Source organism: Paroedura picta, chromosome 4, assembly GCF_049243985.1.
Source record: "Paroedura picta isolate Pp20150507F chromosome 4, Ppicta_v3.0, whole genome shotgun sequence".
Taxonomy (NCBI): domain Eukaryota; kingdom Metazoa; phylum Chordata; class Lepidosauria; order Squamata; family Gekkonidae; genus Paroedura; species Paroedura picta.
Window position 1 is genome coordinate 40,894,677 of NC_135372.1, and position 15,411 is coordinate 40,910,087.

Consider the following 15,411-nt stretch of genomic DNA (forward strand, 5'->3'; position numbering starts at 1 on the left):
TTCCCTCCCCAGAGCCTCACTGCCAAAATAACAGACTACGACAGACCGGGGCACCTCCACGATCCTCCCCCCCTAAAGCCGCCCTCGGGACAACGCGCTTCCCACTCGCCACGCCACAACTGACTAAAGCCGCCTGCCGGGAACCCTCAGCCCGTGCCGTCACCAACCTCCAAACCTCGCTCCACCCCCACGGTAAGCCTGCCCGACGCCCACGACCCCAGCCAACACACTCCCACCATTAAACACCCGTGTCCCCACTCCCGATACCTTCACCCAGCCGCCCACACGCCTCGCCGACACCCACCCCCCACTTCGGCCGCCCCCCCAATGCACTCACCCTTCTCCTCCATCGCCCGTTTCTAACGCGCCCGTCTGCCGCCCGAGCGACCCGCACACAAGAAGCCGCTGCATTGCACTGAAACACGCATGCGCGGAGGCCTGCGCGTGCGTGCTTCCTGCCTACCAAGCCCTGCTTCCTGCTCCGCCCCGCTGACCACGCTGTACGCCTCCTCTCCTCCGTCAACCTCCACCACCGCCGGAGCCAGCTATGGTCGCCGCTCGACCCACCCACAGGCCTGGAAGAAGGCTCCTGAGAGCCACGTGTGCGGGGTGGGCCGCGGCGCCTTCTCCCAGCCGCCGGGGCGGCCTCTCCCCGCCAAGCTGCTAGGCCCCAGCGCCGCGCCTGCCCTGCTGCCGCCGCGCTCCAGAACATCGCTGCATTATATCTATCGTCCCCGCTGCTCCCGGCCGCGCAGGAGCCGCGCGCCAAGACAAAAGGTAGGCCGTCTTTCACTCACCCCCAGCCGCGTGCAAGCCTTCCCACCCAGTGGCCAGCAGGATAACAGCTGCTGCGGACCCACAGATGGCGCGCCACGCCTTGCTACCCACGCTGGAGCCTTTGGGGGTTGGGAGGGGGGGTCCCCTATGCCATCTAGCGCCCATTTCATTTGAATGTGAAATGGGCTTTAAATCTAGTTTATAAATATTATTGAATACCCTTCCTGTAAAAGGAACCATGGAATTATCTCTTTGGGACTGAAAACAACAAATGTGCGTGACCTGTGGCCTTAAAGATTTGTTAAGATTATACAGGAGGAGCTGCAGCCCGGTACCGACTGATCGACGGACCGGTACCGGTCCCCGGACCGGGGGTTGGGGACCACTGCAATAAACGGTACAGGGAACCCTATCAGTCAATAAAGCTGCTCAGAAAACTTAGTGGCATTGCCCAGTCTGCCATCTCTTCCTAGGGAAAAATCGACATGACACTTTGGGAGGCAGCAGATGGACTGGTTGTCCAAATGCATACCCAACCTCTGCCACTTACATTCAGAACCGGACTTTCAGGCCAAGCATCTGGTTCTTTGTGCCTAGCTTGGAAGGCTTCTGTGCGACTAGATCCTCAGGACACTCCTGGAAGAAGCTGTATGAGCATTTCATCGGGTGATTTTTCATTGTCAAACCGAAAACATTCTGCCGGGTGATTCAGGGAGCTACAGCTAGTGCTAGGGATCATTTTTAATGATGCCACTAGGTGAGTCTGTGCAGACCTAGGTGTAAACTGCACGGAGCTTTTATTCCAACCCCAGATCGATTCAGTCCCTGCCCTCTACACAGAATGTGATTTCTGTTTGGATTTTGGGCAATTTTAATTTTCCTTCTGCAGCAAGAAGGATTGATCCGGATTGACCCTACCTTTATTGTGCGATATCTCAGACAGCTTTTAAGCCTGAATATCCAGCTTGGGAAAGAAAGCTCCGGATTGGGAAAGAAAGCTCCGTGGTAGAGAACCTCTGATAGGCTACCCCTGGTCATGTGACACGCTTGCCTTAAAGGAGAAGCCCCTAATTTCTCTCAACTTCTGTCAGTCCTGGATTTTTCCTCCCTCCTCTGCCTTTTTCGATCCTCTCCCCCTCCCCTCCAAGAAAAGAAAGAGGCTCCCAGCCTGGCTCCTCTCCCCCCCGCCCCTTCAAGAAAAGAAAGAAAGAGGCTTGGCTCCCCCCCACCTTCTGAGCCTCCCTAACCACGTGCAGAAGACTTTCCTGTTTCAATGGGGGCAGAGTCTGCACTTACTTTTTTTATTCCATTGTCAATCCTGTTGAATTCAGATCGCTTTGAACTCGGGTCTTCCTCTTCCCCCCTCCTCCCTATTGAAACAGGAAAGTCTTCTGCACGTGGTCAGGGAGGCTCAGAGGAGGGGGGGGAATGGAGACTCTTTCTTTGTTTTCTTGAAGGGGGGGAGAGGATCCAAGAAGTCAGAGAAGGGAGGAAAAAAATCTTTTCTTTTCCTAAAGGGGGAGGGACGAAGAAGGCACACAAAAAAATCCAAGGCCGACAGAAGTTGAGAGAACTTAGGGGCTTCTCCTTTAAGGCAGGCTTGTCACATGACCACCTGTAGCCAATCACGGGTCCTCTACCACGGAGGAGAGCCCAGATTCAAAACAATGCAATTTTCTGAATATATTCAGGATTAAAAGCACTCCAAGATAAAGCACAATAAAGGTAGGGTGACTCCGGATCAATCCTTCTTGCTGCAGAAGGAAAATTAAAATCGCCTCAAATCCAAACGGAAATCGCATTCTGTGTAGAGGGCAGGGACTGAATCAATCTGGGGTTGGAATAAAAGCCTCGTGCAGTTTACACCGGGGGGGGGGGGGGAGGAAGAATCGAGTTCAAAGCGATCTGAATTCATCAGGATTGACAATGGAATAAAGAAAGTAAGTGCAGACTCTGCCCTAGAAAGGCCAGGAACAGCAGCAAAAGAGCTGATTTTTATATCCTGCTTTTCACCAAAGTGGCTTACAATCGCCTTCCCTTCCTCTCCCCACAACAAATACCCTGTGAGGTAGGTGAGGCTGAGAGAGCTCTGACAAGACTGCTCTGGGAGAACAGTATTATCAGGACTGTGGCGAGACTAAGGTCCCCCAGTTGGCTGCACATGGAAGAGGAGTGGAGAATCAAACCCGGCTCGCCAGATTAGAAGCTGCCACTCTGAACCAATACACCAAGCTGGCTCTCTATGCAGATTTTTTTTTAAATCTAAAAACTCCCTGGCAGATTGCCCCTCTCTTCCCTTTCCTTCTGCCATTACAAGGACCAAAGTCTGTGACCTGCTATTTTCTGTGGTCTGTAGCTGGGAAGACACAGCACCCTTTGGGATCAAGTGGCTTGCGTGCGTTTTACTGCCTGGCTTCCGTACCCCTCTCTCTTCCTTTCATGTACAGATTTCTTCAAATCAAAAAGAACCCTCTCCCCCCCCTCTCCCCCGCTCCAGTGCAAAGGCCGTTCTGAAGTATTTGCTCTCTGCAGAGCCCGGTCGCATTATGACACAGTGAACGTCTACGCAAAAATCTATTTTAAGCGGTGCATCTTAGGGAATAAAACACAACATGTGGACATTATTATAATATATATATATAATTGTGCAAGCTGCCCATAGTCAGAGGACATTGATGTGTGCTGTATAATACCTAATGTCTATATATAATCTCTCTCTTTCTCCCGCAAACACATACACACATAAACAGAGTTCCGAGGCTTGGATTTGCCTCTAGGGTAACATTTTTTTCTCCTACAGGGAGGGTCCGGCTGTCCCCATATGTTTGCAGAGCACCAATGTCAGTCTGCGACTAATAATAAATAACAGTCAGTGAGGATGATACAGAGTGTGATGGAATTCGGTGCCACGGTTTACCCACTGGCGCACAAAAAGCGGGACGGCAATTGGCATTAGCGTCTGGCGCGTTGCGGAGAGATGGCCTTTTGGGACGTGGGTGAGGCTCCGTTCCTTTACAAGCGTCACAGCATTCGACAGAAACTGAGCAGGTTCCACAGTGATTCACCCAAGTCGCAGCAGAAGGGGATTAGAGGGCACGGACTTGGAAAGACGGAACTCTGCTGGCAAGCGACCCAGGCCTGGCCTGCTTCCTCTTCAAGGGACAGAGATCCAGGCAGCAGCCATAAGGGTGGAGTGGCCACTCACAGACAGGCAACAAGGATAATGGTCAGAGCATCAGACAGGGATGCCAGTCCCCAGGTGGGACTTGGGGATTCACTGCAATTACAGCTCGTCTCCAGACCAAAGAGATCAGTTCTTGCAGCAAGAAGAAGTGCTGGGTTTTTATACCCCACTTTTCACTACCCAAAGGAGTCCCAAATTGGCTTACAAACACCTTTCCCTTTCTCTCCCACAAGCAAGCACCCTGGGACAGAGGTGAAGCTCAGAGAGCTCTTAGAGAATGGCTCTGTGAGAAGAGCTCTGACAGAACTGTGACTGACCCAATACAGCTGGCTGCATGTGCAGGAGTGGGGGCATCAAACCCAGTTCTCCAGATCAGAGCCTGCCGCCTTTTAGTCACTAAACTGCGCTGGCTCTGAAACAACACAAGGTGCCATTTTAGGCATCACATTCCAGAGACAGTTTCATTTATCCTACTTTCGTTTGTGCTTCTCTTTTCACTTTAAACCTACACTTATGTCAGAATCAAAGCTTAATTTTCCAGAGGCTGGCCCTGACTTTAACATAATCAGCTTTGTACAGAGGGGGCTCTCTTTGGGGTCAGCACTTGCTTTGGAATAATAAGTGACTCGTCCCTGGGTAGAGGAGTTGACTGTGCAGTTCTGCCTTTGCCTAGGAAAGGATCTGGTTTCCCGTCTACAGAATTATACCCTGTTTTGCTTTGCTGCATGCCCCAGCTATTTCCCAGTGGGCCTCTAGCTGTGCCAGGAGACCTTTTGGTGGGACTGCTTGGTGCCTCAACCCCGCTCTTCCTTCTCTTGTAGTGAGCCACCCAAGGTGGTAGAACAAGCGCATGAAAATGGCTTACGCTGAATAAGACCCCTGGTCTATCCAGGATGGTCTTTTGGCTGGCTGTGGCTCTTTCCAGGGTCTCAGGAACAATGATTTCCCCTCACTTACTAGCTGATCCTTTAACCTGGAGATGCCAGGGTTTGAATGCAGAATGTTGGGCATGCAAAACAGATGCTCTACCGCTGAACTATGACTCAGGAGTGAATGGTTCTATTGCTGTATTGTCATTTAATGGCTCCGGCTTGGCTCCACTTCTAGCCTGGCAAGCCTACAGTTGTTTCCAGATCAGGCTGGCATCTTTGCCTAAGCGACATGTAGTGTTTAGCTTTGTCCACCACTCTGCCTCCCTGAATCTTGTAGGGTTATCATCTCCGGGTTGGGAAATTCTGAAAGAACTGGGGAGGGGAGGGTTTGAGGAAGAAAGAACTGGGGAGGGGAGGGTTTGAGGAAGAACCTCGACAGAGTGTAATGCCTTATCGTCCATGCCCTTCAAAGCAGCTCTTTCCTCCACAGGAACAGATCTCTGTTTCTGAGATACCTCCAGGCCATACCTGGAGGTTGGCAACCCTGCCATCTCCCTTCCCCATGCTCCCCTCGCCTTTGATTCTGATTACGTCTTGGCCTGTCCTTTCAGACCTGGTGCCTGAACGTTCTAGCCATTTTTCCTTGGGCTCTCTGCCAACACAAGGGCCTGACCCTCCAGCTACTCATTTGGGATCTGTTCTGGCTGCCTAGGACAAAGCATTATTTACAGACAAGCCTGCTGCGGAAAGGCTTTAGGAAGCCCACCTTTGTGTTAAGTGAATTCAGCGTAAAACGTAAACCAGACAGGAAGCCCTCCTTTGTGTTCAGCAAATTCAGTGCAAAACAGAAACCAGACTTTTATGCTCCTGAGGAGGAGCATTAATTACACTGGATCTTGCGTGCACGGGTATCTCATAAGTACACAGGGATGCTAATGCACAAACTGGGATCCAAAAAGGGCGTGGCACTCCTGGTGCGACGTGCTTTCCACGCATGCCCTTCCCCTGCCTCTCCATACTGCCTCCTTTCCCTGCTCAAGTTCTTATGCTGTGATAACACCAAGGACATTTCACAGATGGGAATGGATTTGGCTGGTGCAGGAAGCCCATGGTGTCTAAGGGGGAGGATCACCCCTCCTCCCTGCCCTAGCTGAGCCTTCTCTGGGTTTGAGACAGCAGGTCTGTGTAAATTTTGGACCTCAGGAACCTGGGGTAAGAGTCTTTTTCCATAAGGCTGTGGATTTTCCCCTGGGCCTGGTCAAAGCAGGATGATGACGGCTCTTGGATGTTCCTTCTGGTCACTTCCCGTGTCTGGAAGTCTAGGTTCACCTGAAAAAGAAAAAGCGGAGTGGTTTTATGTGTTGGTTCCACACCATGTGATTCAGATTGGCAGGCAAATTGCCCTGAGAGCTATGTTCCTCCCCAGCTTGCCATGCACTTCTGAAAGCATGGGAACACGTGGGAAGGGCCCCATCAGCCATTAGGTCACAACTGTGACACACATGTGGCTCTTTCCCTTGCTCCTGGCCATCCCACATGACTCCTGGGCCTAGTCTGCACACTTTCAATGTGCTTTGGCAGCTGGATTTTCCTGTGCGGAAGGGAATTCCCATTCCCTTATTTCCAAGGTTCATCCAGGTAAAATAAACATCCCACGCAGCTACTAACCTCTCGTGGTGCTTGCACATCGATGAATTCTTCAAAAATCCTCTGGGCCTTGGAGGCCAGTTTGGCAGTTGACCGTGTCTTTTTGAACTCCTCACAGGCCAGCCAGAACTCCAGGTTTTCCTCACTAAATTCTGTCTTCAGGAAGGCGCGAAATGCAGCCACTCCATCTGAAAAGAGAACACAGGTTGTTTATTCATGACATGTTTAGCCTGCCTTTTGTCTTTATCAGGGACTTGAGAAGAGTCATAACGTGAATTAAAACACAATAACAATTAGCTCACTATACAACAACACAGCCAGACATTCCAGAATCCGAGCTCCAAGGCCAAATTGTCAACGTTTTTATTAAAAGGGATGCCTAAACAATTTGGCTTTGCAAAGCATTGCAAGAAGCAGGTGATACTGACAAAGTAGGGACCTTCTATCTTGATGACTCAGGAAAACCACTCCACAAAATGTTACAAGTGGAAATATTTTGCCCCCAGCAGTAGTTGTAGGGGTGTCAGTCAGTCCCCAGGTGGGACTTGGGGATCCTCTGGAATTACAGCTCATCTCTAGGCAACAGGGATCAGTTTCCCTACTTTTGAGGGGGACTCCATAATATTACACTTAGAACTTGCTTTTTTCTTTCTTTTTTTTAAAGGACTGAGAATGTGTTGTCTTTCTTTCTGGATGAGTAAAGATTTGCTTTCTTATAGAAATCAGTAACATTATAAAAGAGGAATTAAAACCCTCAGTTCAATTAATTCTCCTTAATTTATTTTTGAATGGAAATGCTCAACGTAAGCATAAAGTAAGAGCCTCTTGTGGGGCAGGGTGGTAAGGCAGCAGAAATGCTGTCTGAAGGTCTGCCCATGAGGCTGGGAGTTCAATCCCAGCAGCTGGCTCAAGGTTGACTCAGCCTTCCATCCTTCCGAGGTCGGTAAAATGAGTACCCAGCTTGCTGCTGGGGGGTAAACAGTAATGACTGGGGAAGGCACTGGCAAACCAGCCCGTATGGAGTCTGCCATGAAAATGCTAGAGGGCGTCACCCCAAGGGTCAGACATGACCCGGTGCTTGCATAGGGGATACCTTTACCTTTACCTTTAAGCGTAAAACATTGCTAAATTTCCCCATTATAGCTCCAACTGGAAAAATGCAGAAAATATCTCACTGGATAAATGGCAAAATAAAATAAGACAATTTATGATTTTAAGGTATTTCAAGGGGGGAAAGGAGGAAGATTTCAATAAGGTTTGGATCAATTCAGTAAATGGCTTAAAGAATTTTTCAGAATATAATATAAAGGATAATGATAATGTTGTGGGAGATGTGAGATAATGAGCAATGTATCTGAATAGTAACATATCACGTCTTTATAGAAACTGGAATGAATAACATTTCAGACTATTTGTATTCTTTTTGCTATCTGTTATGTTCTTTTGCTGCATTTTCATTAGTTTTATATGTTATTTCTTTTCCGGAAATAAAAAAAAATCTGTAAACTCTAACCATCCCTCATCTGTGAGAAGAGAAGAAGAGTTGGTTCTTAAATGCCGCTTTTCTCTACCTGAAGGAGGCTCAAAGCAGCTTACAGTTGCCTTCCCTTTCCTCTCCCCACAACAGACACCCTGTGAGGGAGGGGAGGCTGAAAGAGCCCTGATGTTACTGAAGAAGAAGAAGAGTTGGTTCTTATATGCCACTTTTCTCTACCCGAAGGAGTCTCCAAGCGGCTTACAGTCGCCTTCCCTTTCCTCTCCCCACAACAGGCGCCCTGTGAGGGAGGGGAGGCTGAGAGAGCCCTGATGTTACTGCTTGGTCAGAACAGTTTTATCAGCACTGTAGCGAGCCCAAGCTCATCCAGCTGGCTGCATGTGGGGGAGTGCAGAATCAAACCCGACATGCCAGATTAGAAGTCCTCACTCCCAACCACCGAACTGTGCTGTAGTGGTTAAGAGTGGCGGCTTCTAATCTGGCGGGCCGGGTTTGATTCCCCGCTCCTCCATATGCAGCCAGCTGTGTGCCCTGGATACTGTCTGAGCAGTCCTGTCAGAGCTCTCTCAGCCTCACTTGAGGCTGCTGTGGGGAGAGGAAGGCCACTGTAAGCCACTTGGAGACTCCTTCAGGCAGTGAAGAGCAGGATATAAAAACCAGCTCCTCTTTTTCTTCTTATATGATTTGTTGGGGGGAAATTAGAAAATATCTGTGTTTTAACCCAATTACTGTTTTGGTGAAGTTGTCACCTGCCCTGAACTGTATCGGAAGGGTGAGTTAGAAAAATAAAGCTTTATTTATCTATTTATAAAAGATTAAGAGACCCCGAATCAGACTTCCAACCAGAACCCAGCAACAGAGAATACTGCCAGAGAACCAGTTACATTCTCTGGTCTTTAGCGGATCCCACAGATTATTGCTGACTTTCCTCCTGGGAATTTTTGTTCAGGAACAATTGTAAACAGTTTTTCATCATGTGCCTCTTGATCATCCTGCTCCATCCTCTCTTGCAGCTTTCTAGCGCCCTTTCTACTTGCACTGGGCTTTCCGAAAGCAGAGAGCATGCCAGGAGACGTGAGGAGCTGAGCAGAGCGTCTAATGAAAAGAAGGTGCTTTCTCATGACTGATAAGCTGAGAAAGCCCTCTGCTTCCCCTTTGCCCCAGGAAGATGCCTGGAGGAGTCAAGAGGAAGGCTCCACAGCTGGAAGTCAGTCCCAAATCCTACATGGTCGTGGGTTTAGCCTCATGATGCTCTGTATATTCAGTGGATGAATAAAGGAAATAAATAGTGGAGGCAGGATTGCTGCGTGGACCTGTGACTTTCCTTCTTGTCTACCATGTTTTCCATTATTCCTTTTCTCTGCCCTGCAAGCCTTCTCACGAAAGCTCATGTCCTGCCACAGATTTTGTTGGGCAGAGTCTGCACTTACTTTGTTTATTCCATTGTCAATCCTGTTGAATTCAGATCGATTTGAACTCGGGTCTTCCTCTCCCCCTCCCTCCCCATTGAAACAGGAAATTGTTCTGCAAGTGGTTAGGGTAGTTCAGAAGGTGGGGGGGGGGGAAGCCAAGCCTCTTTCTTTTCTTGAAGGGGGGGGGGAGAGGAGCCAAGCAGGGAGCCTCTTTCTTTTCTTTGAGGGGGTGGAGAGAGAGGATCGAAGAAGGCAGAGGAGGGAGAAAAAATCCAAGACCGACAGAAGTTGAGAGAAATTAGGGGCTTCTCCTTTAAGGCAAGCTTGTCACATGGCCACTTTTGGCCAATCAGGGTACCTCTACCACAGAGGTTCAAAACAGCCTGCTTTCTCAATCCGAATCTTGAAATATTGAGTATTAAAAGCATATTGAGTATTAAAATATGTTAGTATTTTGGCTATTAGATAATACGAGGGAGAAAGAAAGAGGATGCTTCTAGTGGTTGCTGAAGACAGGCAGGGCGCTAGTAGCCGCTCTTGGCATAGTTGATTGACAATCTGAGGAGCGGGCGGAATCCTGTGGGTTATCCACACTACCATCTTCTCTCGTTGCCTTTTCAGGAAAGGAAAAGCCACGAGGAGACCGCAGGATAACACGGGAGGGGTCTCCCGTCAGGAAGCGGCCAAATGTGCAGTTTACAATTGCACCCATTGTCCGCTTCTGCGTGGAAATGGTCTGAGAATTAGCATCTTATCGTGGTCAAGAGCAATGGACTATAATTTGGAGAATCGGGTTCAGTTCCCCACTCTCTACATGCAGCCAGCTGGGTGGTCTTGGGATAGGAACAGTTCTCTTAGAGCTGTTCTGCCTGAGGAGTTCTCTTAAGAGTTCTCTTGGCCCCACCTACCTCACCGGATGTCTGTTTGCTGAGAGGAAGGGAAAGGTGTTTGCAAGCCGGTTTGAGACTCCTTCAGGTATTGAAGTGTGGGGTATAAAAACAAACTATTCTTCTTAAAACTAGGACAGGTGTTTGACATTTCCATAATACTGGGTAGAGTTTAGATCAGGGGTAGTCAACCTGTGGTCCTCCAGATGTCCATGGACTACAATTCCCATGAGGCTCTGCCAGCAAACACTGGCAGGGGCTCATGGGAATTGTAGTTTATGGACATCTGGAGGACCACAGATTGACTGCCCCTGGTTTAGATCACCTAATTTGGCAGCTACATGAAACTGATGCTATTCCAGCTTCCCAAGGGATGGGAATTTCCAGCACTGTCATGTGGGAAGATGCTCTATGTTTACAGTGATGAATAAAGAGGCTAGAAAAGTGAATCGTTAGGAGGGCAAAGGTCTCACGCAGACACAAGAACAAAAGTGGAAAATTTGGAGGCAGCCGGAAAAGAGCTTCTTAAGCTAGCACAAGCAAGCAGGTCCATGTCTCCCCTCCATGTCTGACCGTGGCAAAGGACAAAGTGTCCTGCCAGACACTGAACAATTGATGAGCCCCGTGCCCAACCCAGGAAGGGCTGCAGTTCAAGAGATGCCACAGCTTCATGTTTCTTTCAGCATCCTGTCAAGTAGAATCTTCATCTGTCTATTCCAGTCCATCTCTCCTGGGCATGAAATATGCAAGAGGAATGAGTCCTCACTGTCAACTCATGGTCACGTCTCTCCGTGTGTCACTTTCTCTCCCTCGCACCCCTCCCTGGACAGAAACGTACAGTGCAATACTCTGCCTCTCTACTCAGATATGGGTCCCACTCTATTCAGTGAAAATTACTGCCATGTAAGAATGGCTCATTATAAGCTAAACATGAGCAGACAGTGTGATGCGGCAGTAAAGGAGGCAAAGGCAATCTTGGGCTGTATCATCAGAGGCATCACATCCTCATTGCAGGTCATAGTCCCAGTATATACCGCATTGGTCAGACCCCATCTGGAGCACTGCATGTAGTTCTGGAGGCCTCACTTCAAAAAGGATGAGGACAAAATAGAGAGGTGTCAGAGGAGAGCAATGAGAAATATCCAGGGCCTGGGGACCAAGCCCGAAGAGGAAAGACTGAGGGTCCTGGGAATTCTCAGGGCCGTTCCGCATTCGTCCAAAATAGCACAATGGTTACTAATTGAAATCGCTACAGTTTTGCCATTATGCACAACGTCGTTGACAATCTGCAACACTCCTGAAACCGATTTGCAAAAAGCGCTTCATTGTAGCACTTTCAGGGAAATCCCAAAAAGTGGATTCACCCTCCGGAAAGCGCTACACTCCTGCAACCAATCTGCAACACTAGCGGGAAAGTTCTGTGTGTTACCATTGTTGCGGTTTCTGCAAAGTCCCTCCCCCTGGCTCTCTCCTCTGATCTTCTGGTGAAGCGATCGCCATTTTTTTTTCTCCGAGCGAGCGGAGATCAACGCACCAGCGAGCCTTCGTTTACCCAGCGAGGCTTCCCTGGCTGCAGCCCCTCTGTTTAAAGTCACCAAGCACAAGCATCGCTGGTTTATTTACACTTTATTTTTTACACTGTTTTCGGCCGAAAATCGCGCCCGTGAGGGGGGGGGATTTTTTTTTTTCACTCGGGGGGAGCGTGGCAACGATGAAACGGCAGCTCAAACATCACCTACTAGCTGGATGGGTCTCTCCGTTGCAACGAATCAACACAGATTCGTTGCAACGGGTGTGTTTTTTGTTTTTTTTTAAACCTTCCTTAAAGGGAGAGGGGCTGTTTGGGAGCATGATAATGGCCTCCCATTGGCTGCTTGACGGCCAGGGGTGGGACACAGCTTAGCAATAGCGCTTCCTGGCTAGCGATTTTTGCAGAGACCGGAACCCTGTGGGAAACAATAGAAACGCAACTGGATTCCACTACAAAGGCAGGTATGCGTTACGCCGAATTCCACTATTTAAAATGGCGATTTTTCGTTCAGCAATCAATTTGCTACATGGATCCCGGTGCGGAATAGCCCTCAGTCTTGAGAAAAATTGGTTGAGAGCAGACATGATTGTTGTCTTTAAGTTTGAGAAAGGTTGTCACTTAGAGGAAGGTAGGGGAAGGTTCCTGTTGGCAGGAGAGGAGAGGACCTGAAGTAATCAGTTTAAATAACATGTAGAATGATAATGGCTATATATCAGGAGAAATTTGTTCACAGTCAGTGTAGTTCACCAGTGGAATCACTTGCCTAAGGAGGTGGTGAGCTCCCCTGGCAGTCTTCAAGCAGCGGCTAGACAGATCCTTGATGCTTTAGGCTGATCCTGCATTGAGCAGGAGGTTGGACTAGATGGCCTGAATGGCTCCTTCCAACTCTATGATTCATTCAATGGTGTATTTAGGGCATGGTGACCAAAGCTCATGTCCTGGGTACAATACTTGATAGAGGCACGCTAGGCCCTGTCAAGCCCCTGTGGGCAAGCAGTCCACGCCCAGTAATACCCGCCTTGCTGGACAGAAGATGACTCAGTGGCATACACACCAGCTATAGGCAAGCCTGGCCTCCTGACATCAAAGTCTATATCTCCGGTGCCTGACAAAACATTTTATGGCATACATGGCTCAGCCAGATAGTCACACTTATGTAAGATCCAGCTCCTTTAACGAATGAGTGTGACCCCTCTGAATGAAGCCTTCTTGAAAAGAATTTATGCCACAGTAGGAGTGCAATGTGAATGACAGAAGGACAGACTCTACATACCAACCAATCACATGGTAGTTTACCTCATGCTCCTTCTGTCAGGCTTCAGGGATGTTGTTTTTTTAAAACAAGTGTTATCAACCCAGGAGAGAAGTGTTGTCAACCTCCAGGTGGAGTCTGGATATTGTCTAGAATTGCAGGTGATCTCCAGATGACAGAAACTGGTTCCCCTAGAGGTGGACTCCATGACATTATGCTTGCTAAGGCCCTCCCCTCCCCTGCCCTTCAGGCCAAAATCTCCAGGAATTTTCCCACCTGGGGTTGGCAACTTGACCTGCAAGAGAGGCGTTTTGTGAAATCACAGTCCCAGGGGCTATCTAGGTCCATTGCTGCCCCCTTTCCCCTTTGTTGTTCTAAATGAATCTCTCGGTAGAATCTCTCTGCAGACTCTCAGGACCGTTTTACAAAGAGCACGCCGCAGGGGAGGTAAATGTCTGTCTGAACTCCACGTGGATCCAAACTAGGTCTCATTGCTTTGAAAATGTTACATCTGCTGACAACACATCTTGCGGTGGCATATTCCATAAGTTAATTATAAGAAAATACGCCCGAGGAAGCGGCTCCCAATGGTACAGAATATTTAATCATTTTTGGCTTGAGGACAATGTACCAATTTTTTTTTTCTAGGATCAGAAGATTGTACGAACCACCCTTTGACTGCATGAGCAGGCGATGGTTTTTCAAAAGCCGGTTCTAGGGCAGCAAATAGATCTGTTGTGACATAAGTGTTAGGTAAGGAAATGCGAAACGGTGCTGAGCTCCCTCCCTCTCCACCTCCAGTTATGACCAAAATAGGTTTTAAAGGAAGGTGACTGAATGCAAAATCCCTTGTTTGTCTATGCCCATCTCACAGTTCCATGACTTGAAAAACAGATTTTTAACCTCTGCTTTCCACAGTGTTTCTCTGCTTCTATTGAATGGGTGGCTTTGCTAAGTAATACTTGAACTGTGCTACCTTTGAACAGCGTAACGTCACCTCATCCTGGCGATATCTACAATAATATAGTCAGAGGTCGTATGAAGTCTCTTCGCAAGGAGGTTTTTCTAGGGGTTCTTCAAGATTACTCACATTCCATTTGTTGTCTTTCAGAGGTCTTTGTGTGCTTTCTCAAATCACCTTGGATCCAGTTTGAGAAAGCACAGAGAAACAACGAAGAAAACTCATAAAGGCAACATAAAAAAAATATAATAAAATCACGAGGAAGCCTGGAGAAAAACAACTGTCATTCAGCAGCCAAACTATGGGGAAATCTCTGTGTAAAAAGCCTCTCTGAGTCACATGTTCCTGTGTGGCAGTAGCTATGACATATTTCTTTGCACGGAAACTGAGGGTTCAAGCACTCTCCAACTTTCAGTGAAACTCTGCCTGCTGAAGGTAATTTCGATCTTTGACAGTTAATTGAAACAGGTAGTGAAAAGTTAGATTAATTTCTTTTTAATCGAGGTTAACAGCTGAGATTGGCCTTCTTATTTCCGATATCAGATGTAGCTCACATGTACTTCCGGACTGGCTCATTTGCACTTGGGATGATTATCTCATATTTAGGCAAGAACCAATCACTCATCTAGATACTAATCATATAATTATGCTAGAACATATTTGGGGAAAGATATGATTGATGTTTTTCTATAAATATGCAGAACTGTAATAAGCAAATCAGATTTCTCGGGATGGAAGTGTCAGAAGAAGATTAGGCAAGATTTCTGTCTCTCTCTATCTGTGTGACCTGGGCTATTTAATCATCCCTGAAAGCTGTGAGATAAAAACCTGAAACCTCATTTGCTTTTTAAACTATTACTCCCTATAATATGATTAAGCATAAGTAATGCTAGGAGCTTTGGTAGTTTTAGTACATATTTTTCATAGTAATTGCACGGTTAAACTTTACATGCCTGCATTTCCTAGTGTGTTGCATGATGAAGAAAAGAATTATTTTACCTCAATAAGAATTCAAAGAATCAAAGCCACCCCTTTCTTACTTTTATTTTCGAATGTAGAGGTTAATATTCACCCTTTGATATATCAATCATGAAGAACTCTGCTGCTAAACAGTTTGCATAGTGTGTACGTTAAGTGCGGTCAAGTCCTTCTGACTCATGGAAACCCTATGAATTAATGGCCTCCAAAACATTCTATCAAGATCAGCCTTGCTCAGGTCTTGAAACCTGAGGGCCATGGCATCCTTTATTGAGTCTCTGCAACTCATGCTGAGTCTTCCTCTTCTCCTCCTGCCTTCAACCTTTTCCTAGCTTTATTGTCTTTTTCCAGTGACTCTTGTCTTCTCATCATATAACCAGTTGTCTTTTCGTCATATAACCAGCTTTCCAAGGAA

At 47.7% G+C, this 15,411-nt stretch overlaps 1 protein-coding gene across 6 annotated transcripts in view; it reads right to left on the reverse strand.

Moving 5' to 3' along the window:
• Nucleotides 1-328: 328 nt before the first annotated feature.
• Nucleotides 329-15,411, reverse strand: part of RGS8 (regulator of G protein signaling 8) — a 63,694-nt gene continuing 48,611 nt past the window's right edge. For all 6 annotated transcript variants that reach the window (XM_077332595.1, XM_077332594.1, XM_077332597.1 and 3 more), the window contains 2 exons: nucleotides 6,502-6,668; nucleotides 329-6,162 (listed from right to left, as the gene is read on the reverse strand). In XM_077332595.1, the coding sequence (XP_077188710.1) occupies nucleotides 5,980-6,162; nucleotides 6,502-6,668 (350 nt within the window). In that variant the 3' untranslated portion in view covers nucleotides 329-5,979. The remainder of the gene's footprint in view (nucleotides 6,163-6,501; nucleotides 6,669-15,411) is intronic.